A 27,501-nucleotide genomic window follows, 5' to 3' on the forward strand; every position below is an offset into this window, starting at 1 on the left:
TCTGAGGCCGGATACTCGTTGCAACGCCAAAACAAGACACGACGGATAAAACAATACACCAATACACCAACACACCAACACCACCCGTTCACAATGGACGTCACCACTCAGACTGTCCTTCAAGGACAGTACAACTACACTAGATGGAGACGCGAATTCTTGATCCTGGCTGATTCAGAGGGAGTTCTCTCACTCATCTCCAGAGGAACCACGTTTGGGAACTCAGATCCAATCGAGGAACTCCTCAGCAACCCCGGTGCCCCCCCAAAACGCGGAGTCTTGGGGACTGGTGCCCAGGTTGCCACCGACGTCAAGGAAAGGGAGGCAGAGATTGAAGCCAAGTACTACCAGGAACTGGAGGCCTACAAATTCAACCTCAAGCTGTACGAGAAACAGCAAGAGCGTGTCCGGAAGGTTAAGAAGCTATTCACTAAGCTTGTTGACCCCTCGATCCAGTCCCAGATCCAAGGGAAACCTCCTCGCGAGGCATGGCTATACCTGTCATCTCACTATCAAATGAACCCTACGATGGCAGAAGCGATATTGCTCAAACAGCTCCGAGAAGTCAGCCTAGCTGACTTCAAAACAGCTCAAGAGTACATTACTGCCATTGAGAACATCTCACAAGACCTAAAGACCTTAGGAACTCAGCACGCCCTCAGGGATGAACAGCTCAAACAAATTATCCTTGCAGGACTGACTCCTCAGTACAATAGACTTGTGGAACAAGTTCACTTTGATGCAACAACTACGGGATCAACCATCACCAAGGAACAACTTCTCACTCGAATTCTTACCTTCGAGAGCCTCGTTCAACAACGAAAATCCAACACCGGAAATGAAAAAGCCAAAAACACCAAAGGAAAAAAGGCAGGGGAGAGCCACCTGGCCATCACCGCCTGTCCTGCCTGTAAGAAGAATCATCCCGGCGGTGAGGACGAGTGCTGGTTCAAACATCCTGAGAAGAATCCTTGGAAGAACGGAACAAAGGGAAACGACAAAGCTGAAGATGAGAAGGCGGCGCCGATACGAAAAGTCGCGGCCGTCGCTACCTTGGACTTGACTGCATTCAAACGTGGACTCTCGGAGACAATGAATGCTGACAGTGATATTTCAGGTATGGTGTCACCCGAATTCACCATCACCACTGCCACTGCTAACCGACTCCAGGCTGAGCTTGGAGGTGAAGGAAAGCAGGTAACGCGGGTATCCGCGGGACAGGCAGTGGGATGGGATGAAGGGCGCGCATATCCTGAGACGTCAGGACTAATTTGTCCAACTGTTGTCACTCGTTCATTGTCATCTGAATTAGAATCCTCGTTAGTGCAAGATAGCCAATCGATCGATTTCCTTGAAACACTGGACACAACTAAGCACCTGGACCAACCTCCAGGGGGAGTCGAAGTCATGTTTGCTACGAGCTCCGTGAATATTGCCCGGGATGCCTGGCTTGCAGACACCGGCGCAAATGGACACATCGTCAACGACATCAAGTGGTTTCAAAAGTTCGTCAAAATGAACCAGAAAATCGGAACTGCAAATGGGAGTGAATCACTGAAGATCAAAGGAGGGGGAACGGTTCAGATGATCGTCCTCACCTCCACGAGACAGGAAGTCGAGATCACACTCTCCGAAGTCGCCTATGCGCCAGACGCTAGATGCAACCTTCTCTCAGTCAGTGCGTTTTGCGAAAAAGCTAATGCTAATGCTCGCCTCAATCACAAGCTACTCACTTTCGAAGATGAGAATGGCGAAGAGTTAGCTTGTAGTCAAGTGAACAACGGCCTGTACTATCTCATCGCATATCCTGTGAAAGTCGAAGCGCAGGGTACCCGAGGCGAAGACTTTGGCCTCGCAGCAGTCCTCGATTTTGAAAAGGATCCAGTCTGGAAGTGGCATCGCCGCCTCGGACACCTTGGGATCGAATCAATGCGAAGACTACTAAAGCAGAGTGAGGGAATGGACGTCACCGACAAGCAACTTGCGGCTAAAGCAAAGCTCCTCTGTCCGGTATGCGCAACTACCCGGGCCATTGTTAGAATACCGAGGAGTCCGGCCCGCCGAAGATACAAGAAACTAGGAGAACTGCTGCACGTGGACACATGGGGACCTTACCCAGTTGCCGGATACGATGGTACAAAACTCTTACTGTTTATCACCGATGATGCCACACGATGGACGGCCGTGGAACGCCTCAAGACCAAAGATGAAATCCCGACAACTCTTCTCAAGGCTCATAAGCGCTTTGAGCGAACGCACGACCTAAAGATCCGAAGGTATCGATGTGACAACGAGTTCATGCAAGGTATGATCCAAGCATTCTGCGAGGAATACGGGGTCGATCTGGAACCTACGGTACCCTACGCGCATCACCAGAACGGCACCGCAGAAAGAGCACATCGTACCCTCAGAGACCGAGCCGCGGCCATGATGCAAGACCAGACAGTGTGCACACAAATCACCAACATAATCGTCGAAAGAGGTAACGAACTGCTGCGGACAGGCAAAATCCCAGAAATACTCTGGCCAGAGGCAATGGCTCACGCTACATGGATTAAGAATCGATCCCCCACAAAGTCGCACAAATATAAAAAGACTCCTTTTGAACTCCTCCACGGAATAAAACCGGATCTCTCTAAAGAACGGATCTGGGGGAGTCGGGCCTACGTTACGAAAGCGAAGGAGAAGCGTGAAAAAGACAGAGACACTAAACTGCAATCCCAGCGGGGCTGGCTAGGCTATTTTGTCGGACTCGAAAGCGAATCAGTGGCACGAGTCTGGAACGACAAAGAGAAGAAAATCTATCGTGTCTCAGAGCCAAACATTGATGATGGACAAGGCCTCGACGATCCTCACGCTGACGCAGCACTCAGTGCCAGGGTCCCACTCCCTGAGCTTCCTGAGGACTCAGGAGACTGGGATATCCCGACGGACGAAAGCTCTTCGGATGACGACGACGACGAGTTCTCGAACAGTGAGTCAGAACAGACAGACGCGGCAGAACAGCTGGCAGACCTTGCAGCCGTCACCACTAGGGCAGGCAGAGTCTATGACACTGCACCTATAAATGCTCAAAACCCGCTCAGCGCAAAACAGGAAGACTCAGACGAATACATGGAAAGTGACCAAGATAGTGCAGAGTCGTCAGAGGAAGAAATAGTTCACAATCAGTCAACGCCGAAAGGCGTGACCGAACGTGAAAGACGCCCATATCAATTTGACCTCCACTCTAGTGATGAGTCATCAGAGGACGAGCTGACAATAGAAGATTTTGCAAACCGGCCCTCAAAGAGACAGAAAGTCACGCCAAATGCCAGCCAGAATCAATCCAAACGAGCGACCTGGAAACATGGACTACAAAAGGGAAATGTCCCCGGTAGGGTGCCCGATAGCAGCAAGTGCGAACGATGTTTCATCAACAACAAAACCTGTGATGGTGAAAGACCATGCAAACACTGCAAAGACCTCGGCCTCGGGCCAAGTTGCAAAGATCAAACCGCGTATGCGAAGTCTCTCATACCGAAAGAAAATCAGGACCTGCCAGACCGTGCGAGGCTAGTTCAGGGAGAGCAACCTCGTAAATGCCGAAGGTGTTTTAAATCCGGAGGCAGGTGTATACATCCTCCCGGAGAGGAGAAGTGCGGGAACTGCACCAAAAACAAGGCCACCTGCACATACGACTACGACCCTGAGGAGACTAAGCCCACCAGGAACCTTACGAGAGATGATGATATCTGCCAGCCTTGCCGCAAGGCACACCGAAACTCCTGCGATAACAAGACGCCATGCAACAACTGCAAGAGAATCAACGCTGTCGAGGAATGCATCCCGTATACTAGAAAAATAGGCGTACCTACAGAAGAAAAATGCATGAGGTGCAAGGTGCAACGCCGCCGCTGTGATGGGAAAATTCCATGCAATAGATGCACTGAAAAGGGAGAAAAATGTGAACCCCAGGATGCCTGGAACAAAGATATTGGAAAATGTGACCCATGCAAGCACTTAAGGGTCACCTGTGACAAGAACTTCCCATGCGGTGCGTGCACCAAGAAAAAACGCAAATGTGTCAGACAATCGGAACAGGGCCTTCGGAAAGACTCAGCAGACACCGACCCAAAGAGGTTCACAAACCTCGAAGAGGATTCCGACAAGTGTACCCGCTGTATCCGAAGTCATCACGACTGCGACGGCAACTACCCCTGCAACTATTGCGTGCGAAGCGGCATGAAGGGAAGCGATCGTAGCGGATGTATCTACAATCTGCGTGACAATAAACAAGTGTCTTATAATGCGCGATGTTACACAATCGTTGACGGTAAGGTCCAGCTAAGAGACGACTGGGAGGCAATAGCGGACGAGTGCTTTCACAGACGGCCTCGAAACCAGGAACACACAACGAACAAGGAAACTGAACAAGAGGACCTCGAGTCGGCAATCGAGTCGGCACACCAAGATCTACGCGATGAAATCCAAACAGAACTTCAACTGGACCCGGATAACCCAGAAAACCCGCAACTCATTTCAGACGCCGCTCTGGCCAGACTACAACAGAATGAAGAGGATGGGGCCCAAGATCCGATGATAATCAAGGCACTTAGGCAACGATTTCAGATAAAGCGAAACAAGGATCAGGATCCACAGGCTGGTCAACCCCGGAAACCGTGGGATGACTTGGACGACGACACCGATGAGGAAGCTCTCGATGACTTTGACCACCTACTAGAAGACGTTGACGACGATCATGGAATAGCTATGCTAACTACAAGAGATGTCAGGTTCGCACCTGTTCCAACCACATATGAAAGCGCCATTCGAGGGCAAGAAGGGCCACTCTGGAAAGCAGCCATACAGTCGGAATACGACAGCCTCATCGACAATCAGACCTGGATACCGACGGACCTGCCTACAGGACGAAGACCTCTTACTACCAAATGGGTCCTCAAACGTAAAATCGGTGCAGACGGAAACATTAGCCGATACAAGGCAAGGTTAGTAGTACGAGGATTCCAACAACGAGAAGGCATTGACTTCAACGAGGTGTTTGCCTCGGTGGTCAAGCCAACCACCTGGAGACTGCTGTTTGTCATGGCCATCTTCTTCAGATGGGCGTACATGCAATTCGACGTAAAGACAGCATTCCTTAATGGAAATCTCAACGAAGATATCTATATAACAGCTCCTCCTGGGTACCCGGAAAAACAAGGAAAGGTCCTACACTTACGAAAGGCTCTATACGGTCTAAAGCAAGCGCCGAGACAATGGTACCGCAAGTTTTACGAGGAAATCAAAGCGCTCGGATGGAAGATTTCGCAATTCGACCCTTGCCTATTCATCCACGAAAACACCCAAATGTTTCTGGTTATCTACGTGGATGATATGGTAGTGTTCGCACCTACCAAGGATCGAATTAACGAATTCAGAAAGGCCATCTTCGACATTTTCGACATGACTAGTGACGAGGAATGTGCTTTCTTTCTTGGAACTCACATCGAAAAGAAACAACAAGGAGTAAAGCTGCACCAGCGAAATCTTATCCTACAGACCCTTGAGCGGTGGGGATTGGAAGACCTCCCACCAGTCAAAACCCCAATGGTCAAAGTGCCAGAACCGAACCAAGGAAAGATGGCATCTAAAGAGTTCATTGCTGAATACATATCAAAAGTGGGATCGCTGAATCACCCGGCACAAATTACACGGCCAGATATCACGTACGCTACCTCCGTTGTGGGGAGATTCAACGCAAACCCAAACCAAACTCATATGGATGCAGTACACAGAATCTTTGCCTACCTCAAAGGAACTCCAGACAGGGGGATCAGATACGGAGCAGTGGAAGACTTAACACTCAAAATCTTTGTGGATAGTGACTGGGGTGGTTGCCCTGAGACACATCGATCTACGACAGGCTGGGTAGCAACGCTAGGCGGAAAGCCAATCTCCTGGTCATCTCAGAGACAGAAAACAGTCGCTTTATCAACTGCAGAGGCAGAATATGTGGCGGCAGCCGAGGCTACTAAAGAAGCCGTGTGGCTAAAAGGAATCATCAACGAACTCGGAACGGCCCTAAAGATCGAATCGATTCCCCTCTACATTGACAATAACTCTGCAATGAAACTCACCAAGAATGCCGAATTTCATGCAAGAACGAAGCACATCGGCATAAAATACCACTTCATCAGAGAACTTGTGGAAGAAGGAACTGTTTCTCCAGTCCGAGTGGACACAAGCAATAACGTAGCGGACATCTTCACAAAACCACTGCCGAGACCAACATTTGAGAAACATCTCATAACATTGGGCATGATGGACAGCACGTCTGCAGCGCAAAAGGGGACCACAATGGCCCCGTTGGATCTGGATACAGCCGATGAATCGGGAGAAGAGTCGAAAATTGGCCACCCTCCCTCCCCTTCGGTTTTCTCCTCCTCCCCGGACCGGTAGGTGTGTGGGTGCCAGGGGGAGTATCACGTGATATCACGTGAGATCACGTGGAAGACGGACACTCAACACACCTCAAAACTGGAGAAGAAAAAGGGAACACGTGCAGCGCTCAGGGGGAGTGTTAAACAAGGGAAGAGCACAGGCACGTGATTACCGCATCCGGTAGTCAATACACGTGACTACCGGATGCAGCATTCTACGCACGTGACTGCCGCAAACAGTATTGAGGTGTGTTCTTTGTATGGAGAAGACTTAAATAGTGAGGCCCTCCTGGAGTTATCTGGGAAGTTCTTCATCCGTCTTTAATATATCTAAATGCACCCCATTGGTATATTCAAGTTGATACCACTAATCTGGTTCATTGCCTGCATCCAGGCGCCTAGGATCATCCTGCGGACGACGCCTGAAGGTCCTCGGCCGGTAAGAAGCTGCCACCAACTATAGGTCTGTGCGTGCTCTTTGTCCAGGACATCTTTGATGATATTGTATTGCGTGCGCACCGACGCTGACTCAGAAGTTGCTCCATGACCTTCCAGAGCAGCGAGCACTTCCAATGCCTCCTGGTGCTTGCCCTTACGAATCAGAAGACGGGGAGAGTCCGGGAGAAAGGGACACATCAACCATATCAACAGTGTAAAAACTATTTGAAGGGTCAGTTGGCAAGATGAGCTACCCAGCGATGTCAGGGAACGAAGGGAGATCCGGAACTTACAGCATTGAAAAGCGAGGGGGAACCGCCAGGCCACCGAGCTTTTAGCGAACGAGAATCCTAGAGTGAGCCAGTTGGACAGGCAAAAGCCAGTTATACAGTTGGCCATCTGAATAATGACGAGCTTGCCACGGCTCCGCATCTTGCTGGTCTCGGACTGCCAAACACCAGCAGTGGCGGTGTTCATGCCTGTCCCAAGGCCCGCGATCACCCTGCCCGCAAACATTTGCCCTCTAGAGTAGCATGCTGACTGAATAATTGCGCCCAGGGCGATGACGGAGCTCCCAAGCATAATGGTGCGTGGACGGCCGAGTTTGTCTCCCGTGTACAAAGTTGAAAGCGCCCCTCCGAAGCATCCTAGTTGAGAAATTAGTTCTCTCGTGACGGCAGATATATTTGGAGAACGAGCAACCAAGGTTATAAACTGAGGTCAAAGTCCCTTGGACGGTGGCGTCAGGATTCCCCATGGTCTTTAGGAAATCCTTCCCAACCAGACTACAGGCACTTGTTAGCCAGGATGACACAACATTGCTAGAGTGTCTAATCACTTACACATTCCCGAACACACCCTGGAGAGTAGGCATAGCGTTAGCTCCAGTGAAGAGGCTCGGGGTGGGAAAGTGAAGAGAATACCTGATCATATCCATAGAAGATGAGAACAGTTGACGCGGCTAGCGAGATCCAGACAGTCAGGGCACTTCCCGAGCCTCCCAGGTATTTGCGTCCCATTATGACTTGATCCTCGCGATTGACGAACTTCTCTTGAGAGTGTTGTCGTCTTCAATGTCGGACGAACCCTGCAAAACCCTGGATAAAGGAAGATGTTGAGTAAGAAGGGTATTCAGCGGCCGGGTCGTGCCTGAGTCAGAAACCACCATTTTTATATCGCCTTGTGCTGTCTCATCATTTTCCCTGATCGCCCACTGATCGACCGAAAGGCGTATGCAGGCTTCAATCGTCGGCAGAGCGGACGGCGAAAGACGTATCTGTCGAGGGCAGGCTTCCAATAGCCTATGATCATATGGATCATGGTTGAAAATAATCCATCTTTCATCTCCACTTCGGGATGCCGTTAACAGTAATATCAAAGACCGAATCATCACAATTGGATCGCGGAGAGGATCGACCCTCCACGCGGGGGTGGGTTCCTCTCCAAATCAAGGCTGTTGGAGTTGGGTCGCTGGTACGGAGTCCCTGTATGCTGCCGCTCATGAGACTCAAGAAGGCGGTCACGTTCAAGTCCTACATCTGCAGCTCCGCACCGCTGTGACCATACGATGATGGCATCTTGATGGTAGGGAGGCTTTGGCAGCATATTCGGTGTGCCTTGTGAGGGAACCCTGGACTTTGGATACTGCCATAAGAAAATGGTCGTTGGACTTGCTCCAAAGCAATATTTGGAGAGGCGGCAAGGAGATGGCAATGGCATGCCTTTCTCCTTCGTTCCGACGGCATACCGATGCAAGGCAAACCCTAAGGGAATCTTCGACAAAGAGGATTGGTGAGAAACTACGTTGGTTACATCGGTGGGACCACGCCCAGCAGGGGTTGGAATGTAAAGTAATGATCTTCAGGCATGGTCCTCGAACGGAATAGCCTCGAGCTCTGCAAACAAGATAGAAGGTCAGAAAATGGAAGTGTAAACATGACGCATGATGTCGGGCGTGTTCGGCAGTGGCGCCGTGAAAGGCGGAAAGGCGGAATCAAGGCCGTGGACTATGCTGTATACAAGCAGGCCCAAGGGAAGAAAGATAGGGCTCAGAGCTGGGGAATTTAGGCAAAATTAATCGCATTGAATTGTGAGCAGTTTCATCCAGAAGTCAAAGTCAAAGATGCAAGTTGAATGCAAAGAATCGAAATTCAAAAGCAGAAAGTGCGACTCGGCGTTTGCTCGGCGCGTTCCTTTCCAGCCGCACAGAACACGTGAGCGTTGCGTGCCATTTCCCACACCCAGGTACCTGTCGCTAAAGCCTAATCCCCATCGCCGCCGCCCTTCATCTGCTCACAATGCTCACAATTTGTCCACTTTACTCGGATAGCAATATGAATCCGCTGGAAACGCTGGTTAGCAGGCACCGAGATTGAACGACCGCGAAACCACCAAGAACCTGGGGACATTTCGATGATGGGAAGACCTACAAGACGCGTCTCCGCCTTGAAGGCGAATCTGATGCACACGCAAACCCCTGAAGTCAGAACCCTGAGGGAAGAAGGACTCGTCTAGAACGCGTAGTTAGTATGAAACAGAGCTCGGGACCACTACCTCGTCTGACTCGGAACATCGATGGCGATACTCACCTATCTCGAGGCCGCCGTTGGGGTCGACGTCGACTTTGGCCATCCAAGCGCCGACACCATCGGGGTAGAACTGGTCGTCCCAGGCCCCGTAAAGGGAGTTGGTGAAATATATACTTCTTCCCGATCTCGACACCTCAACCATTTGAGGTCCGCCCGCTAGAGGCATGTTGGGCCTCGCCGGGTGCGCCGCCCTTTGCACAATACCCCCCACCTTCACAGAGCCCACTTGAACTGGATGCGCTGGGTCAGAAACGTCATACTGCTTCATTTCTCCCGTCCCCCAGCAGGAAACATAGAGGAACTTGTCATCGACCGACAGGTCAATGTCTGTGATTAGCGGCGGGACGGCTTTGAACGGCTTGAGTATCGGGGGCAATGATTCTTCGTCGGCAGGCTCCGCTGGAACGGTGATGACCTTTTCTGCGTTCCACTCATCACCGTCCTGGAACCATCGGAAAATGGAACCAGACAAGTCCTTTGTTGAAATAACGACCCCGACAAACCCCCATGTCGCTTCTGGATCATGCGATGGTCGGACTTCGAGCGCCATTTGGTGTTCTTCACCTAGGTCAACACGTTGATGGTGCTTTCCCCCGGCAAGATCCCAGAAATGAATGGCATGGCCGTACTTGTTTCCCAACAACAGTTCTGGAACAATGCCGTTCTCGATCATGGATGGGCTTCCCCATTCACTTGAAATAAGGACATTCTTGTTCAAGTGCCACCACGCGTCATAGTGGAAGTGTTGGGGACCGCGATCACTTTCCCAAGCACGCAAGACGTCGAAATTCTGGTGGTCAAGCAGAGCAATGCCGCCCGGTCCGTCAGGATTACTCTCCGGCCCCCCGAGACACGTCAAGAACACGCCGTCAGGCCCGCAATGCAATGTATGTGGACGAGAATAACCAGCTTTATCCGACAATGTCTTCCCGTCGATCGTTTTGACGAGCTTCGGTGAGCGAGGGTTAGGGCCGATATCGAAGACATATATGTTCGAAGAGCGCAAGCCAGGGACAAGCAGGTAACGTCGTCGCAAGCCGTCCATGTTGTGTCCCTCGTGTTTGAGGGCAGCGGAGCACGCATTCCATCCGAAATGGTGCAATTCGTCTCCTAACCCTGGAACATCGGTCCAGCCAACAACCTGTCCGTAGGTTGTCCCGGGTTTCAAATCAATGACGGTCAACGCATCATGTTTCTGACCTTTTCTGTCAAAGGCCACCACATATGCCAATTCTTCGGGAGGTGCAGCGATTGCCTCAGCTGCAGTGCGGTAGAAAGTGGGATCCATTTCTGTTTGTACGGGGACCCGAGTTGGAGTCTCTCGAGATGCTTTCTGCAAATTGAAATCAAGTTCGAAAGCACAAAAACTCCCAGACCGCAAGCTCCGGATCTTCGGGGTGTATATAGGGCTTTGCTCAAATGCTACCAGAGCGAGCGCTCACAGTTAGGCCACCTCGAGGAAACCGAGCAACGAATTGGTTCGACCAATTCCCCGATACACCGAGCTTACAAGTCTGTCATCCTTGTGCCCTGAATGACAGTTTATTTCCTGTTGGCGTTATGGCAAACCCGATGAGAGAACCTCCAGTGGGAAGTTAGGCCAGGGCGTCAAAATCGCAGGTCAGCACTACCAATCCAAGGAGACGTCGCCGCAAGGGCGTGAAGTGCAGGCGACTCTCATAACTCGGTAAGAGATACCCCAGCTTGTGTCACCGTAAGTTCGTGGGATACGACTTGTCACGGCCATTCAAGCACTCGCTCTTCGCGAGTGGCTGTCGCAAGTTTTTATATGTCACACCATCCGGCAGTCCTAGTCGCCAAGGACCTCAGTCAACGATGGTGCAAGAACCGTCAGCAATGGCGCGATGAAGGGGGTCTCGAGATCGCCGAACGAAGAGAAAGACCTGTTACCGCAATGCCGTCCACCCCCGCTCGATACCCCGTGTGAGGAGTCTTCCAAGAAGTGTGGCTACCTGTAAAGCTCGAAGTAAGCATCTCAGATTGGATTAGTCACTACGCTGTCCAATGGCTTCACTTCTTACTATGTCAGAGCCAATCAGCCTGGTCTCCTGCATATGGCGAATCGCTCCCAGAACACTCTCTGACCTTTGCAGAGTGGCCCTATCTACGGTGCTGACAACAGTGATTCAAGTGTGCAAATCCCAATTGTTATGATGGAACTGCCCCAAAAAAGGCCAATTGTGCGTATGGAACTGGGAACTCTGGTGTTCCCAGGCCGTCGATTATGATAACTCCATGGGATATGATTCTTGGTACATACATCCAAATGCTCCCTCTCATCACGCTCACGATCCGTCCCCGGAATAAGCCTGTGTCTCGACGCCAAAATCTCTCAATTTTTCGTCTTCTGAAAATCCAATCGGTCGTCTCTTCTCACTGCCCCGGCTCGTCGACTTGCACTCCTGCCTGTAGTCATCTATTTCCAACCACTGATCTTCATGGTTCCATTCTCCACTAAATTCTTATGCATATCGAAAGAGTTGAAGAGCAAGTGCGGCTCGTGACCCATACCTTTCTTCAAGCACTCGTACTCGGCCCTGTCGAAGTAATCCTGGAGAATGGGCCGGTAGTCGGGATGGGCGCACTGCTTGATAATCTCGCGGGCTCTTTCGCGAGGACACATTCCTCGCACGTCTGCAAGGCCCTATTATTGTCCTTCCGTCAGTTTTTACACAAACCTGACACCGCACCGTGCCGCTACTGTAGTCTGGGGAGAGGGAGATGACTTACGATTTCAGTCACGACAACGTCCAGATCGTGCTCTGTCTGGTCGACGTGTGTGCACATTGGCACAATGCAACTCACGCCGGTAGGGTCGGTTTTCGAAGGTCGCGTGCTGGGCGTATGCATGATGGAGTATTTGGATGAACGGAGGAAGTCTGCGGATCCGCCCAGGCCGTTAAGCATGCGCGAGCCCAACACGCACGTACTGTTGGCGTGAGCGTAGATGTCGACTTCGACGGGCGTGTTCATGCCGATCACGCCGAGCCGGCGGATGATTTCAGGTGAGTTGGACACTTGCTGGGACCGGAGGATGAGTTTGGAGTGATAATTCTCCCACTATTTCCATTCAATTCGCCAGGTTTTTCTCATCAGCACTCCAGGGCATGATCCAAAAAGGTGGGGGCGTGGGGCCTCAAACACGTGTGGGTGAGTAACAAGAGACTTACACCATCGTAAAAGCGTTGGAACCCCCCGGGAGAGAAACGAATAGAGGTCGCGGTGGCAAAGTCCAGGTTTCCACTGTCGAAGAGGTCGAGGAAGGAATCCTGCAACACTTCCGTCCAGACTTTCAGGTTCTTGAAGTTTGCTCCTCCTTTCTGAAGAATAGGTCAGCAGCGAATCCGGATTCGAGGAAGCTCTTTATTTTCATCTATACACGGGAGAGCCAAAAAGATGTGCTTACAGCCAGGCCGCCGATAACAGCGTTTGCAATGTTGCCAATCCCAGACTGCAGAGGCAGCAGATTCACCGGCAATCGCCCGTGTTTGACCTCGTGTTCCAAGAACTCGATCAAGTTGCGGGCAATGGCTTGCGAGGTCTCATCTTCGGGCGCATTTTCGGTTGTTTGGTCCGGGTAGTCGGACTCGACGAGGGCGACCACGCGCTCCGGGTCGATGGGGATATGCGGCGTGCCAATACGGTCCTCTGGTGCCATGATCAGGTATGGCTATGGCGAGCCGTCGTCAGCTGGGAAGATGTGGTGCGAAGGGGTCGTTGGAACTTGCCTTTCTCCGTGGGGGGAGGTCAGTCATTGTAATGTCGTGTAGACCTTCGAAGCTGGGTACAGCAGTGTTGAGTTCGATGATGATCTGATGAGGAGCAAACAGGTTAGCCGGCCATTCAGGGCGCACGATTCTACGGGCGCTTTCTCCTTCGTACCTTGTCCGCCATCTGAATGATCTCAGGAGACGCGCCCACACTGGCGCCCGGAATAATGCCCCCGTCCTCGGTGATGGCAGAGGCCTCAATGATGGCGACGTCCAGGCGATTGTTGGCCTTGTGCTTGGTGTAGAAGCCGTACATCAGGTCGACGGGGAACATGCTGAGATGCTTGTCGAAGAACTTGATGTTGCCGTTGTTGATGCCCTTTGCGATCTCCTTGCCGACCTGGTGCGGCGCGCGGCGCTCGATCATGTTGAGTCGGGCCCATCGGTTCTCCGTCTCTGCGCCGGACGAGGCGCCCACGAAGAGGTTGTACTTCAGCTTGCCCTGCAGGCCGTTTTGCTCGACATAGTCGGCGAGAGCGGTTGGTACTTTTCTGTTTCAACCCGCGCCAATTCAACATCTGTAAGCGCGAGGCTACGTTCTCGGTAGAGGCGAATATGTGGAGATGACTTGATAGACGGGGCGGGATGAAAAATACGTACTTGGGATATCCCACGCCAGTAAAGCCTGACCAGCCGATGTATGAGTTGTGAGGGAACAAGTCGATGAGGTCTTCAGCCTTTGCCAATTTCTGCCCGTCCGTTGTCCGTTAGCCACATTTTCATTTCACTCAATTCCAAATCCCAGGCAGGGAAAGAGCTCGAAGCCACCCGGGGATCAGGCTTAGATGGACAATGGCAAAGAGCTTGAAACAGAAGAAAAGAAAAAGCTCTTTGGAAGCTCCGGCCCGAAGAAGGCAGCTGGGCGGTTAACGCCCCGTTACGCACATTCAGGTAGCTCGCCCTTCTGCATCTACTCTTCAGGAGCGCCGAGGCGGCCATTGTGGAGTGTAAGGAGGACCGGGAGGGAGAGGGGGCCTTGGAAAGAAAACGAATACAAGAAAGAAACGAAAAGAGGGAAAATAAATGAATGGACAACGAGGTGAGAGGAGAACGAGACGAGCGACGAGATCGGAGAGTGACGAAAGGGAGCTTTCAGCAACCCCTCGAGAGGTACCACCTATGTATGTACAATAGGTCGTCCCTTTCTTCTCGTCAACTATCTTCGCCGTGGGATTGTTGGCTTCTTTTTCGTTCGTCTAATCAATGGCAAAAAAAAAAAAACAAAATCACGATCTCGTGAGGTCGAAAAAGGTCGTTTCTGGCAGGAGCTTCAATGTGTCGGGAGGAAGCCCAGAGCAAGCCGTTGTTTCGTCATTGGGTCTGATGTTCTCCCAAGCTCCCCGCTGGGGGCCGCCGTCGGACTCGTTCGGATACGAGGGATGAGGGCGTGATTGCTTTGTTTGGACATAGTGCATGTTGGCGAGCTAGCGAGGCTAAGTACGGAGTCCCCTCGTAAGTTAGACGGGGCTTACTCGTACAGGAGGAGATCTTCCGCTCCTTCGTTCGGCGTCTTTACAAAGGAAACTGGGGGGAATCTGTCCCAATAATGGCGCATTACACCACGTCCCCATGCTGAAATACAACCACCACATACAGCAACATGGCACCACATGATCTCAGCTCGAGTATCATCCTCCGAACCATCTCCGCGTTTGTTCTCGATCCCATTTCAACTGGCTGCTCAACTTGCTCCCTCCAGCGACTCCTCCCCCACCGCTTTACAAGATTGCCTCATAGATCCCGAACCCTCTTTCCAACAATTTCAGATTCCCAAAAGAATAAAGGAAAAAAAAAAGAGGGAAAAGAACCTCATTCTTTCCATTGATCCGTCGGTCAGTAGTTGAGCCAAATTCGCCTGCCGCTGGCTCAACACCCAATCCCCCTGACGCCAATACGTACTAGGTGCTCTGCAGCTGTTCCAGGTATCTGAGACCTTCTCAAAGTAGGTGCCCTCGTTGACTTGGCCTCATTTGAAGAATAAAGGCTCGGGTAGGTGCTCATATGTGATATCCTCCCATGGGTCATCCGGGTCTGCCTCTGCCACATTTCCCATACATGCCCGGTCAAACACTTTCTCACCCACATTGATTCCCCCAGGAACCACCCGAATCAGCCTGACTTGGGAGCGATCGGACGAAGACTTCATTCTCTTTTCCAAGTCCATGAAGTACGCGCAACATCCTTCGTGGGAGAGCGCGACCAGGTTCTCGGGCAGGTCCTTCTCGGGCCTCGACCCGGCGAATATTTGCACCGAGTTTTGCAGCCGCACGGCATCAGGGGCGTTCCACACGTTGCCGTACACGAGCTTGAAATGCATCGTCCAGTGCAACCCGCGAGCCGCCATTCTCCTCGACACCTGACTCTGATAGAAACTGTAGATGCCTGATCTGGTGGGAAACAGTCGAGCCGATACCGCCATCCGGGCAAGGGCCAGACCGAGCGAGATGACCGTCTCGACCAAGACCGCCAGACAGTATCCGTGACCCGGGGGAACGCCTTCCTTGTCCTTTTCCACCTCGTCCTTGGACGTGCAAATGCCGCAGTGGCAAGCTCTCCTGATCTTGTTCAAGTTCTCCACATAAGAGGCTGAGGCGTCCTCATGAGACAGTTTCAACGAGCGTTCCATGCGGCCTTGGAATCGGCGCAGTTCCGGCAGCCAGTTTGTGATTGTTTCAATGAGGCCGGCACCGTACGAGTCGGTGTTGCTCTGGTTTTGGACGGACACCAATTGACCGTGCTCCTCGTGTCCTTTGCCATGCGCCAGACCCTCGAACATGCGCGCTGCACTGCCGATCATTGTCCCGAAAGCCTTGGATTCGTCATGGTCGAGATGATGGAAACTCTTGCCAAACACCCGAGGGAGCAGTGATTGCCACGCAACCCGACCCCCGAACCTCGCGGTGTGGAGAGTCGCTGAGTAAGTCCGGTCGATCAGGGACAGGTCTTCGACAGCTGGTTCGGTTGGCTTCCATGGTTCGAATGAGGCTTTGATGCCCGTTTCCGGCACAAACACCAGAGTAACCTGGGGCTGTTGGTCTGGGTGGGTGACGCGGAGTTCCTTTCCATCCTTCTGATAGACGACTATTCGCAGGTCGCACAACCATTCAGCGATTGCTGCGAACCACGATATAATGGCACTACCCACGAGCGTAACCTGCTTCTCTTCCCCCTTTGTGACGCGCATCAACGCCTGCAGCGCTTCGGCGATCATGCTCGGCGGGAAGACATCATCAATGCTCTTGACACGCGCCCCTGGGTAGAGGATGGGGTATGGGTCGATTTGAAGATAGTCCTCGACCAGCAGCCCGAAGTCCGACGTAGCGAATATGCCGTTACAACCGTGCAGAGCAGCTTTCCATTGACCGAAATGGGGTGTCACATCCTCAGGGCCCGCCGCCGCATTTGCCAGCGCCATGAGGACTCTAGCACCGTAAGGTTCGTGAAAGCTCTCTCCCAACGCAATCATCATGGCAAGATGCTCGTAGGAGCCCTCGTGCACGGCCTGGTCGCGAATGACGTTGGATAGACCCCAGCCGAAGGACAGTTTCTCACCCGGAGCCACTGACACATGGACGGGAAGATTACTGAGCGCGTTGTTAATGTTTCTCTGACCCTGCACGGATATATTCAGGTCTCGGAAGAGCCTGTAGGCAACGTAGCGAGTGTAGGGATCTACTCGAGATCCTGAGAATTTGCGGAGGGTGGCTGAAGGGATCGAAATGGCCTCAGGCACATCTTTGTCGATGATAGGCATCCTGGAACGGGGGTTCTCAGTCCTTGAGAGGCGGCTTGAGGAGTTCAATCCTGCAATCCCATGCTCCTCGCGAGCGGAAAGACAGAGTTCTAGAGATATAGATAAACGGCTGCCATGCGAGGGCCATGCAGGAAGCACCGAGCCCACAAGTCTTGTCTTGGCTCTTGGACCCCCCAGATCGTGTGATACTCCTACCGAGTAATAGATCCAGCCCAGATGAGGATACGGCTCAGTGACTCAGCAACCCAAAGTCTCGCCTCAGATGCAGCCCTATTGGCCCTTGAGCCTGTTGCAAGCCCAAAGTGCGGGGTTTGGCCTGGTCAGCCTGGTAAAGCTGTGGTCATTGCAGCAGACAAGGGTGCCACGACGAGATTCCATTAAAGAGAGCTGGAAGGTCACTGTGTTCAATGGACCAAACCGCTCTTTCATAATGCCGTCCAACAAAGGCTGCTTCAAGACGACAGTCAGTTATCGACTGCGTTCCAGTTGCCTACTCGTCGTGTCGATGGTTCGAAGGAACAGCGCGAGTCCGTCTCTTCTTCTAGATGAACTAATTGCTTGGACGGGGCAAAGACGGGGCCACTACCTCAAAAATCGACACCTTGATCAGTCCCCAAGCGCGCGTCATTCCTCACCAGCTCAGCTGAATCCCAATCGCTCCATACCTCTTACACAACCCCTCAAGTGACAGCCAAGACCGGACAGGTGACGCAAGGCTGGGATGGAGGGGTCGCTAGGGCAGGTCCCCATGCATCGCTTGCGGATTCCAGGAATGCCTAAATTCTTTCATATAGGTAGGTGCTTAGCACTGCTTCTGAGTCCTTGAGGCAGATTTTACCTCGATTCAGCTCGAAGGCCACACAGGCTGAGCCCAGATCAAGATGTCGGACAAGGTGCGAGTTTGGCCACCAGTCGACTTGATCGAGGGACTCGCTAGTCATCCAATCAGGGTTGAAATGCTTTCCTGTCCTTGCTGGATAATGTACTGCATGCCAGAGACCGCCCGGCGACTCGGGAACACGATTCTGCGACAAGTGCTGGCCCTTTTTGTGGCTCTAAAGTAAGCGGTAGTAGTATTAGACCGGCCGAAACAACGCATGGGCAAGTCTCACACATAGCGCAGGGTCAAGGACAAAACTGATGCATCGACAAACAAACCTATTGGGAAAAACTGGATTGCTTCAATGGGGCTTCAAGCCATGAGGGATGCGAGGGGTGAGATATAATTGTGCAATCTGATATGTCGATGTACTTGTCCCGGGAAGCAGCAGTGCGAGTTATTCAAAGAGAGCCAGTGAAACGCCATGTACTATTAAAGAAGTCGAGGTCTTGTAAATTTCAAACTGCTTCTCGGATAGACTCCTTGCTGCAACTGAGGTTCACTTTGCGACTAGAGTATCAACTTAGAAGGACCGGGTGGCGTGAGACCCTTCAACCCGAGTGAGGTTCGGTAAGCATGTTCAGGCAGCCTCCCCCTCTTGATCGAGAGTCGTACTTTTCTGTTCCACAATCTCCGCCGTCACGCGGACAGATTGGCATTGATAGTGTCTCCATTTCCGCATGGGCAAATTGAGGGCGTACATTTCGTCAACTTCGACCACTGTGCGAGCTGCGGTTTCTGGAATGTAAAAATATGCCCAGACGACGGTGATCAACACGCAGGCGGCGAAGATGAAGGCAGCCTTGGCTCCAAGATTTGCGGCGTCGGCCGACGTCAGCTGAGGAACGGCGAACGTCGTGATCACGGCCGTCACGTAGGACCAGAACATCGACCATGCCACCGTGGGCTCTCGGAGGGCTGGCGTCGCGATCTCTGTAGGGAGGACAAATGCCCTGGAAACGCACATATTAGCATAAAAGCTGGAAGAGAAAGCGTAGCCTGGGAACGGGTCATCTTACAGAGATTGGAAGGAGACGGCATTGGCAAAGGCAAAAACGATGAACACCGAAGCAAGGCCCAATCTCTGGCCGTTCGTCTTCAGCCCGGCGGCTGCAAGACTTCCAGCGGCTAGGTCGAGGGCGAAGAGGATCGAGAAGCCGATGAGCGCCACGGGTCTCCGGCCAGCTTTGTCGACTAGTGTAGGTCCGATGATAGTCCCTAGAAATTGCAGGCAGGTGATGATGATGGTCATCTGGAAAGGGTTTCCAACGCCACTCTGCACAAGGATGACTGTCGAATAAGTCCCGACTAAGATTTGTCCACCCACTTGGCTCGAGCTCAGCAAGGCTCCTGCGGTCAGAGTCCGTTTGAGGTTTGCTCGATTCAAGATGTCCCAGAATCTGGTTCGCTTTCGCATTTCGGCTTCTTCGGCAACGGATACTCGGTATATGGATATCTCGGCCTCGACAATGTCTGATTGCTTGTTGCGGATGGCCATAAGGACACGCCGTGCGGCGTCAATTTTGCCATGCTGGACATACCAGAGTGGTGATTCAGGGCATAGCATCGTCAGACAGCCAAAGGCAACGGGACAGGCCGCTTGGACGGCCAGAGGAATTTTGTACTGTCGCTCGTCGTTGATTTTCTCGCTCGCCCAAACAATAGTCGTAGCAAGGATTGCTATGGCGCCTACTCCAGCGATGCAAAACCCAACCGCCCTGCCACGCACATGGGCAGGGACAAGTTCGGCAAGGTAAAGTGGAGCGGTAGTCGTCAAGATACTGATTCCAACGTCTAAAAAGGCCAGTCAGACCGTTACAGGGGACAGGGAAATGGATTGACGCTCACAATTCCAAAACCTGCCTACCGTAAGACCGCCAATATTGGGCGCAAACAGCTGAAGAAACGAGCCAGGAGCGGAAAGCAAGAAGTAAGCTGCAATGAATGTTCTTTTCCGGCCGAAATACTTCATCGTGGGTGATGCCACAAAGGTTCCCATGGCTGCGCCTACGAGGGGAACTGTGACAAGCACATCGAGATTTCGGGCCTTGAATTAACACAACCACGTTAGTTCTGCACAGTACTGTTAAGAGATCGTGACTCACTGTGAAAGCCACTCCAGGACCTTGATATCTCTGTATGAATAGAGGCAACGACAAAAGTGGAGCGACGAAGTTGTTGTCGTAACCATAAAGGCCCATGGAAAGACCGACGATTATCACTGGGCATGTCATGTTAGTTGGGATCTCTGACCAGATGAGCCCGAGTACCAAGAGGCAAGACTCACTATAAACGACAACCCGCCAATTCCACCAACCCGTCGGATGATGGATATGGCGATCAATTGTGGCCGCATCCTGGGTGACTTCGGAAACATGTTCCTGGTGCATTGCTGCCTCGTCTTTGGTCACGAACAAAGCCATCGCTGTGGGAGCGAGAGAAATTAGTGGTGCAGGAACATGGAAAGAATTGGTCTGAGGGTTCAGATGGAACCGTGTCTGCTATATAGAGTGATATCCACTGGCTCTCGCCCAGGGTTAGACGAGGTCTCTTAGGTGAACTATGACTATCCAGCCCATCCCCATGGGGAATTTCATGGTGGGATGGGGGAAAGGACAATCTTAATGGAGCGGGCGGTTTGGACCAATGTCCAATGGGGTCATGGTAGAAAAGAGACTTGGACATTGGTGTTCAGCCTTTCAAGATTCGAAGAGCTGACAAATGGCGACTGTCACTAAGCCGCTTGGAGAATTTCTCCAGATTTGGAATTCCCCAAATGCATCAAACGCATCCTCCCTTCTGACCCAGCGGGGATCAGCACCCGCGACTGGGGTGGCGGGATGATGGGAATGAAAAGAACAGACGATTTCCCGCTGGACCGGTTTGTTCCCCAGAGCGAATCGAAAGATGGCTGCAGTTTCAGTCACCGGGACAGCTGGTATCCAGGATCCCTCTACTTTCCACGAGCAGGATGTCTCAGCGTCACCAGACCTGCAGCGACTCTGCAGGGCGCTGGGGATGAACCCTGACCCCGCGAACAAACTTCAAATCCCAAACTTCAATTTCTTACAGGTGCGGAAGCGTCATGACCAGTGACAGAGAAGACAGAGGGCAACACTGACTCGGGTATAGGAAATGGCAAAGTTGCCCACTGACTTGACCGCAATACCCCGGGGAACCGACGTCCAGGCCATGCGCCACTGGATCGACAATGTTTTCTTGAAAGGACCCCTCGCCGAATATCGAGCTAGGTGTGACATCCAACGCCGACGATCAGGAACCAGGATATATATAAAGGAAGTATCCGTGCAATGCTCAGATGGGAGCCAAGACACATTCAACATACGTGTGTATGAGCCCCAGATTGAAGAGACGATATCAAAGCGGCAGTTGAGACCTGCAATACTCATGCTCCACGGTGGCGGCTGGATACATGGGAATTCTCGTGGTGACGAAAGTCAGTAGTGACCATGTGCAAGCTGTGGCAGCTGCGCCCGAAACTGACAGTAATAACAGCTGTATCGACACTATTTGCGACCGAGCTGGGTGCCGTCGTTCTGGGCGTCGACTATAGGCTTGCGCCAGAGCATCCATTTCCAGCCCCTCTGGAGGATTGCAGCGAGGCGATTGCGTGGGTACGTAATTCTCTCACCTGAAACCCAACGTGAGTTGAAGGCTAATGAAGCTTCTTGGAGACAATCCGTAATGCAGAAACATATCAAATTGATACCTCCCGCATAGCACTATGGGGTGCTTCCGCAGGGGGGAATCTTGCGGCTGCGGTTAGCATTAAACATTCCCGGGAGCGTTCGATGACCGGATATCCCAGTCTCCGGTTGGTGAATCTTGTGGTACCTGTTACTGCACACCCAAAAGCACAAGCTGCGTTCAACAAACGACGGCTTTGCGAAAGGAGCAGGGTCGAGGAAACAGTTGCAGATGTGCCGCCGGCTCCGGAGCCAGTGGTCAAGGAATTCGAAACATTATATGGTATGTCGCACATGTACCGTAGACTGCGTCAACGAGACAACCGACTGACCGTCCCGTTTTAAGAGCTCTATGTCGGCAATTCGACTGACATATACGATCATCTTGCATCTCCTCTGATGGCCCAAGACATTTCACAACATCCCAAAACTCACATCACAGTTGCTGCCTGCGACTATTTGATGCACCAAGGTCTGGCGTATGCACAGCTTCTTCGCTCCTTTGGCACACACGTCACGGAAGAGATTCTTGCTGGCGTCCCACATGGGTTCACTTTTCCAATGAACGCAGCTGTGACGAAGAAGTGGCTTGAGAACCAGAGAGACATCTTCATGGCAGCATTTAGCAGTGCAGACGCCTGATTCGTTGGAGAATACGCAGCGATTCTCGTATCAGCTAGTTTCGTTCAGGAGATATCAATAAATCTGTTGATCAGGTCTGGCGAATTGCAGTCATTGTTCTCTCTCACATCATCCTGCGTTGAGGGCTGCCGGGAATCGCCGTGAGATCCCAAGATGCCAACATTCAAACGCCCAATTTGCATCGCCGTCTGTGCCTGAATGGTCGAGCTCTGATCTTCGTAGTGCTGCCGTGAACTCATTGGTAAAGGTACGGTTGATATCAAAGGCATGACCGCCTCAGCAAGCCGAGGTGCAAAAATCTTCTCATGATCCTCCTTAATGACAGCGCCCGTGAGGCCTCCTAGGATGTATTGACACCTACCTCCTCCTGCTAAAAGGTAGATGTTCTGTGCAAGGCCAGATAGTTTCCCCAGGCCGACGATTCGTAGTTCGCCTTCTCCCAGTAAGCAAATCCAGGACATGGCTGCAAGACCTAGCAATTCGACTGATTGCTGTAATCTCGGCGAGATCCCATGGCCATGTCTAAGATCAGCGACAAGTTTTGTTGACAGCTGCCATTGCCGCGTAATAACCACATCGGCTGCTTGGATGCGGGAGTATCGATGGCGTTTAAAAACTGCCCCAAATAGCGTTGCCATGTCAGCCTCAGACTCGACAACTATTTCCTCGAATGCTCCTGCATCCTCGGCCATGTGTATCTCAGTGAGGCGCCCCAATAAGTGCATAGCAACTCTGTCGGATTCATCAGTGGGCTTCACAGATTGTGGCCCCATTGGTGGTCCGTCCACGATCTTCAGTGGCCTGCGAGCCCGTCGTCGTCTGCTTTTATTTGCATATATTGCAAAAGTTGCTGCCTCAGTATTAAAGAGAACCTGCTCAATCTGTAGCTTTCTGTGCCGGTCTTCTTCATCGACAGGTTCCACCACCTCTACGAGAGAGACCGCTTCGTCCAGGTACAGGAACGCACGGTTGTGCTTTTCGAGGACGTTATAGGCGGTGAACAGAAATAAAGAGACAACCACACTATCGAGTGTGGCTGGATCAGCAAAGTCGTAACTCAGACGTGACCTCTCCACTTGGGTGATGAGCTCCGAAAGATGTGCCTTGTCTCCTGGTGCCATGCGGAATTGGCTTGCTGCGTTCACCATCCGAATGGAGTAGAGTAGCGTGCAAAATTCGGGGACGGCGCGCCAGGCTGGTTCGAGGATAAGGCGTGAGGCGAGATTGGTGTATGACAGGACCGGAAACACAACATACATCGTGTCAAAAAACTCATCGACGGCTTTCCAGATTTCGTCGCTTCTAGGAAGATCGTCACCTTGGAACACCACATCTGCTACCGAGCATAGGTTGTCGTTGAGTAAAATGATATCAGAGTCAGACATCTGAAATTCGAACGGGAGATTCTCGCGATTAAGTTCAAGTCCTCCATGGTCTGGGTTGATTGGGACATCATGGCTCGAGTAGCTACTCGGCTCCGGTTCTGCAAGGATCCGAATTGTCTCATCAAGAGGTAGGCCTGGCGCTTGGGAGGACGGAGAGTCTAAATTAAGCAAACATCCAGAGTACGGATGAGTGGTCTCGCGAGCGTGGCTTTGTGGCGAGAGTTAGAGAGGCACATCTTATCCGGTGGGTGCTCGCCCGATTTGATGCTTACTCTTTCAGCCGTCGGCCACGTTTTGCAGGTTTCTCGTCATAAGTGCATTTCAGGCCCGCACGGAGACACTGCTTGCAAGACTCTGTAGATTGGAGCGAAGAACTTGGTGCCCGTTTCACATTTCGACACTGAGTGGCTCGATTCAGAGGAGGGTTTCAATGAGTGAGAGCCAACAAGAACTTACCTTGACTTTGAGCCTACGACATGTGTCGCAAGCTCGCCGTGTGACTGACGTAACAGCTGGGCTTGGGGACGGATGGGATTCACAGCTAGCAAAGACACCGAACATTGAGGGGCTTGGGCAACTTGTGAAGAGAGGTGAAGAACGTCGAGAGCCATCAAGCAGCCGTGACCCGAGGTATTCGTGTGTAGCACCGGCTTTAAAGCGGCGGCGCATGTAAAGTGCTCAGCCCCCGCTGAAGCGGACGGTGGCGGCAGCACCAGCAAGGCTAGTGAGCGGCCTTTCCCGGAGGCCGGCTTGCGGATTTCCTACTTGTAGACGCAACTAAAGAACTGAACTCCTTGTGTGGTCGCGTATGGCAGTAGAAAACACCATGTTAAATCTTTCGCCTGTCACTTTTGCTGGTAAGACTTCTTTGGCGATTCCGGGCCTGGAATTGTGCCCGGGCTTGGTTCCCAATCTAAGACCTGGGTTAGACAATGCCATCTGTGAACTCATTAAACAAACTCAGATCCTCGAACTCGGCAGCAAGCTTATCAGCTTGTGCTGCGTTCCAGTCTGTGACCGCACGATCCATATCCAAGACGAAACCGGCTCCACTGCCCTGAGGTCTGTTCATACTTTGATGGTTGCGAAACTCCTCCTTGATGTAATGGGCTTCCGAGCTCCTCATGGCTCCGGATTGAACTGCGATGGTAAGGAGCCCCGGAACAATCCATTGGACCATACCGAAGCAGCGACCAAGGATGTTATAGTGATAAAGACAGAGCAGGAAATAGGGGCGCCATTCAGGGTCTTCCCTTTCCTTCACAACTGCGTTGGCGACGTACATCAGAGCGATGTGCCACCAGATATTGTAGGAAGATTCGGGGTAGTTACCATAGATGAGAATGATTTGCTTGAGTTGCCTTGTAGAAGCAGCAAAGATTTCCTGCGGCAAAGACGCACCCCGAGAGAAGTAGCTGAAGCCGTGCTGGTCTTTATCTGCGATGTGGGGACGAAAAATATCCAGAATCAAACCATGAAACCAGACTCTTTAGGCCGATCAGCACATCCTTGTCCGATGAACATCTCAGAAAGTGAACTTACTGGAACACAAATACATGACTTGCAGCGCCGCTAAGGTATGACATTGTCTCGGGAAGATGGTTGGTTAAGGCCACGATCTTGCGATATTCCGACAGCGTAAACTCTAGGGTCGCATTGGGCTCTCCCTCGGCGGGACGATATTTCAGTAATATGCCCGATGCGGTCTTCCAAAATTTACAGAATGATTGGAATGTATCACCACGTCCAGAAAACTTAATCTTGAACTTCCCTGCATCATCTCCTGGAAGGGCCTGCGTCTCCCCTGGAATGGGTATCATAGGCGGGTATTTCGTAACCACAGATGTAGCGTAGAGGGTTTGCACCCTAGGAGTTTTAGAGCCGATAATAATTCGATGGCGTGACCAATTGCACTCACATTGACATGTTAAAGCAACCCCATGCAGTATGCGCCATTGCGGACCGGTCCTCCCTTGAGTTGGAGAACCAGTCGCTGGGTGTCAGTGTATCTGACACCCCGAAAAGCCTCATCCTCTTAGCCATTTTGATACCTGCATCCACGCTAGGTAGCCCATCTTTGCCCGACCCATGGCATATATGACCTATCCATAAGAGAGTTAAACCAGCTAGGTTCGAGAGCGAATCGGACAGCTTCCCGGCAGTCAGAAGGTTCTGGGCTTCGCTTTGGAACTCGTAGCTCTTTCTTAGGGCCGACGGATCCTTGGAGTTGTATCCTTGCTGGAGTATTGTTCAGTAAATTGTGTGGCGTGATTGCCGCTGACACTGGCGGCGTGGGCGTGGGAATCGGCTGTACTTACAGAGGCATAGGAGAGCAACGAATTCACTAAAAGGGAAGAGCAAAACCCCAAGCTGCAGCTCACAAGAGAGTCAATGAACAAGTCAGCATCGAAAAGGCCTAAAAAAGGATGATCCGTTTCTAGGTATAAAGATATTGCCCCCGCCGCAAACTCATTAGATATGGAAACATTTGTCCAAAATTCAATGCTCAAGCCACTCAGCCTCGGATCCACGCAGAAACGAGGCGGCGGCTGGGGGCCAATCTGGATATGAACCTTGCTAGGACGATTGGTTTCTTTGTGCTCGACAGCAGCTGGTTTGGGACAAGATTCGATAAACAGGGCATCCGGATCATTTTTGATGGGAGCCGGCAGGATCTGATTTTCAGAGAATATTGGTGTCATGTTCATAACAGGAAAATTATCCGTCCTCATACCCAACATGGGATACGCAACCGGCTGTCGAACCATTCGTTCGAACTCCAGGTCAGACTGGGTTGGAGGTAGATATGCGCGGGCTGTCTTCTGTTCAGACAGAGGATTCCTGGGATTTCCCGCGCGTAATAGGCCAACTACTGAAGCAGGATCGGCATGTCTAAGCTTCAGCAAGCTCATCTGGGCCAGATCCATGGGCGAATTTTTCAACAGGTCTAGAAGCTCTTCCAAATGGTCGGACCGCTGTCGCAGGGCATCATTTTCCCTTTTCAGGATGCCGATGTGCGTTTCCGACTTGTCCATACTCGAGTAGACGCAAGCGACACCGGCATTGCGGCATGAGGAGCATTGGGGGCGCTCGCCATCGCACTAAACAAGCAGTTGTCAACATGCGCTTGAAGTCACGGAGAGAACGGGAGATTGATGGGAAGGGCTGACCAGATGGAGCATGGGTACTTGGGTAATTAGGTGCAACTTACAGCCCACTTCCTGAGGCGACAATGGTTGCAGGCAACCTTGGTGTTCGGACGTTTCCTCTTCAACCCTCGACTAGGAGCAGGGGCGGCTTCGGGAGTGGTTCTGGACGAGGCACACAAGGCTCGAGCCAAGTTCCGGTAATCTGGAGCAATTTTTGCCATGATTGCGTTGCGTTGTCCTCGATGTCCGTGCAAGTGAGCCACACAGCCTTGTTGCCGTTTGTCTCGGGTGTGGGCTGACCCAGATTTGCGCGAACAAAGTCAGGTGCGTACCCACTGAAAAACAAAGAAAGCGCAGCGATTGCTGATTGTCACAGTACGAGGCGAGGCGGGCTGGGCGGGGTAACATCGAGTTTGTGTTCTCGCTGTCGGCGGTTGCTCGCTAGTCCCAAAGCCGCCCTGCCCAGGAGCTGACTTACGAGGTTGGTACGAGGTATATTTCACTAGCTAATCAGGATAGCTGGAAACAAACGCGACGGTGCCTATTGGCTGACAAAGTGGGGCGTGATCCACATCCGGTGCATGCCGAAGTCCATATACGCCAATGGAACTGGCTCCAAGGCTGCTAATTGGCCAACAGCCGCTTGGCTTGTCTTGGAGCATCAACATGAAAATTCCTGCCTGCAAAGCACATGACGGGCTAGTCTAGACCTTGTACTTGGTAGACCCCGATGTCCCCCGCGAGG

The 27,501-nt window shown here is 51.9% G+C and overlaps 9 protein-coding genes across 9 annotated transcripts; 1 reads left to right on the forward strand and 8 right to left on the reverse strand.

Annotated features, from left to right (window-relative positions):
- Positions 1–6,752: 6,752 nt before the first annotated feature.
- Positions 6,753–7,879, reverse strand: Z519_03906 (uncharacterized protein; the record flags this gene model as incomplete). Its single annotated transcript, XM_016761653.1, has 5 exons — positions 6,753–7,081; positions 7,154–7,507; positions 7,563–7,645; positions 7,703–7,719; positions 7,784–7,879. 5 exons carry the CDS (start codon positions 7,877–7,879, stop codon positions 6,753–6,755), a joined length of 879 nt encoding a protein of 292 aa, XP_016621991.1.
- A 1,282-nt stretch (positions 7,880–9,161) lies between these two features.
- Z519_03907 (uncharacterized protein) lies at positions 9,162–10,736 on the reverse strand (the record flags this gene model as incomplete). The annotated part of the gene is made up of 3 exons (XM_016761654.1): positions 9,162–9,202; positions 9,290–9,370; positions 9,449–10,736. The coding sequence occupies 3 exons, from the start codon at positions 10,734–10,736 to the stop codon at positions 9,162–9,164; spliced, it is 1,410 nt and encodes a 469-aa protein (XP_016621992.1).
- A 1,149-nt stretch (positions 10,737–11,885) lies between these two features.
- On the reverse strand, positions 11,886–13,127 carry Z519_03908 (acetyl-CoA hydrolase; the record flags this gene model as incomplete). Its single annotated transcript, XM_016761655.1, has 4 exons — positions 11,886–12,113; positions 12,200–12,529; positions 12,640–12,789; positions 12,876–13,127. 4 exons carry the CDS (start codon positions 13,125–13,127, stop codon positions 11,886–11,888), a joined length of 960 nt encoding a protein of 319 aa, XP_016621993.1.
- A 28-nt stretch (positions 13,128–13,155) lies between these two features.
- Positions 13,156–14,178, reverse strand: Z519_03909 (acetyl-CoA hydrolase; the record flags this gene model as incomplete). The annotated part of the gene is made up of 4 exons (XM_016761656.1): positions 13,156–13,281; positions 13,352–13,730; positions 13,840–13,928; positions 14,125–14,178. 4 exons carry the CDS (start codon positions 14,176–14,178, stop codon positions 13,156–13,158), a joined length of 648 nt encoding a protein of 215 aa, XP_016621994.1.
- A 1,027-nt stretch (positions 14,179–15,205) lies between these two features.
- On the reverse strand, positions 15,206–16,993 carry Z519_03910 (uncharacterized protein; the record flags this gene model as incomplete). Its single annotated transcript, XM_016761657.1, has 1 exon — positions 15,206–16,993. One exon carries the CDS (start codon positions 16,991–16,993, stop codon positions 15,206–15,208), a length of 1,788 nt encoding a protein of 595 aa, XP_016621995.1.
- Positions 16,994–18,453: 1,460 nt separating this feature from the next.
- On the reverse strand, positions 18,454–20,263 carry Z519_03911 (uncharacterized protein; the record flags this gene model as incomplete). Its single annotated transcript, XM_016761658.1, has 5 exons — positions 18,454–18,826; positions 18,893–19,667; positions 19,722–19,920; positions 19,979–20,094; positions 20,161–20,263. The coding sequence occupies 5 exons, from the start codon at positions 20,261–20,263 to the stop codon at positions 18,454–18,456; spliced, it is 1,566 nt and encodes a 521-aa protein (XP_016621996.1).
- A 517-nt stretch (positions 20,264–20,780) lies between these two features.
- On the forward strand, positions 20,781–22,222 carry Z519_03912 (uncharacterized protein; the record flags this gene model as incomplete). Its single annotated transcript, XM_016761659.1, has 5 exons — positions 20,781–20,945; positions 21,006–21,330; positions 21,390–21,508; positions 21,569–21,863; positions 21,927–22,222. 5 exons carry the CDS (start codon positions 20,781–20,783, stop codon positions 22,220–22,222), a joined length of 1,200 nt encoding a protein of 399 aa, XP_016621997.1.
- A 44-nt stretch (positions 22,223–22,266) lies between these two features.
- On the reverse strand, positions 22,267–23,607 carry Z519_03913 (uncharacterized protein; the record flags this gene model as incomplete). Its single annotated transcript, XM_016761660.1, has 1 exon — positions 22,267–23,607. One exon carries the CDS (start codon positions 23,605–23,607, stop codon positions 22,267–22,269), a length of 1,341 nt encoding a protein of 446 aa, XP_016621998.1.
- Positions 23,608–24,532: 925 nt separating this feature from the next.
- Positions 24,533–26,977, reverse strand: Z519_03914 (uncharacterized protein; the record flags this gene model as incomplete). Its single annotated transcript, XM_016761661.1, has 5 exons — positions 24,533–25,094; positions 25,150–25,473; positions 25,526–25,845; positions 25,989–26,708; positions 26,819–26,977. The coding sequence occupies 5 exons, from the start codon at positions 26,975–26,977 to the stop codon at positions 24,533–24,535; spliced, it is 2,085 nt and encodes a 694-aa protein (XP_016621999.1).
- Between the last annotated feature and the right edge of the window lie 524 nt (positions 26,978–27,501).

Source organism: Cladophialophora bantiana (assembly GCF_000835475.1).
Source record: "Cladophialophora bantiana CBS 173.52 unplaced genomic scaffold supercont1.5, whole genome shotgun sequence".
Classification (NCBI taxonomy): domain Eukaryota; kingdom Fungi; phylum Ascomycota; class Eurotiomycetes; order Chaetothyriales; family Herpotrichiellaceae; genus Cladophialophora; species Cladophialophora bantiana.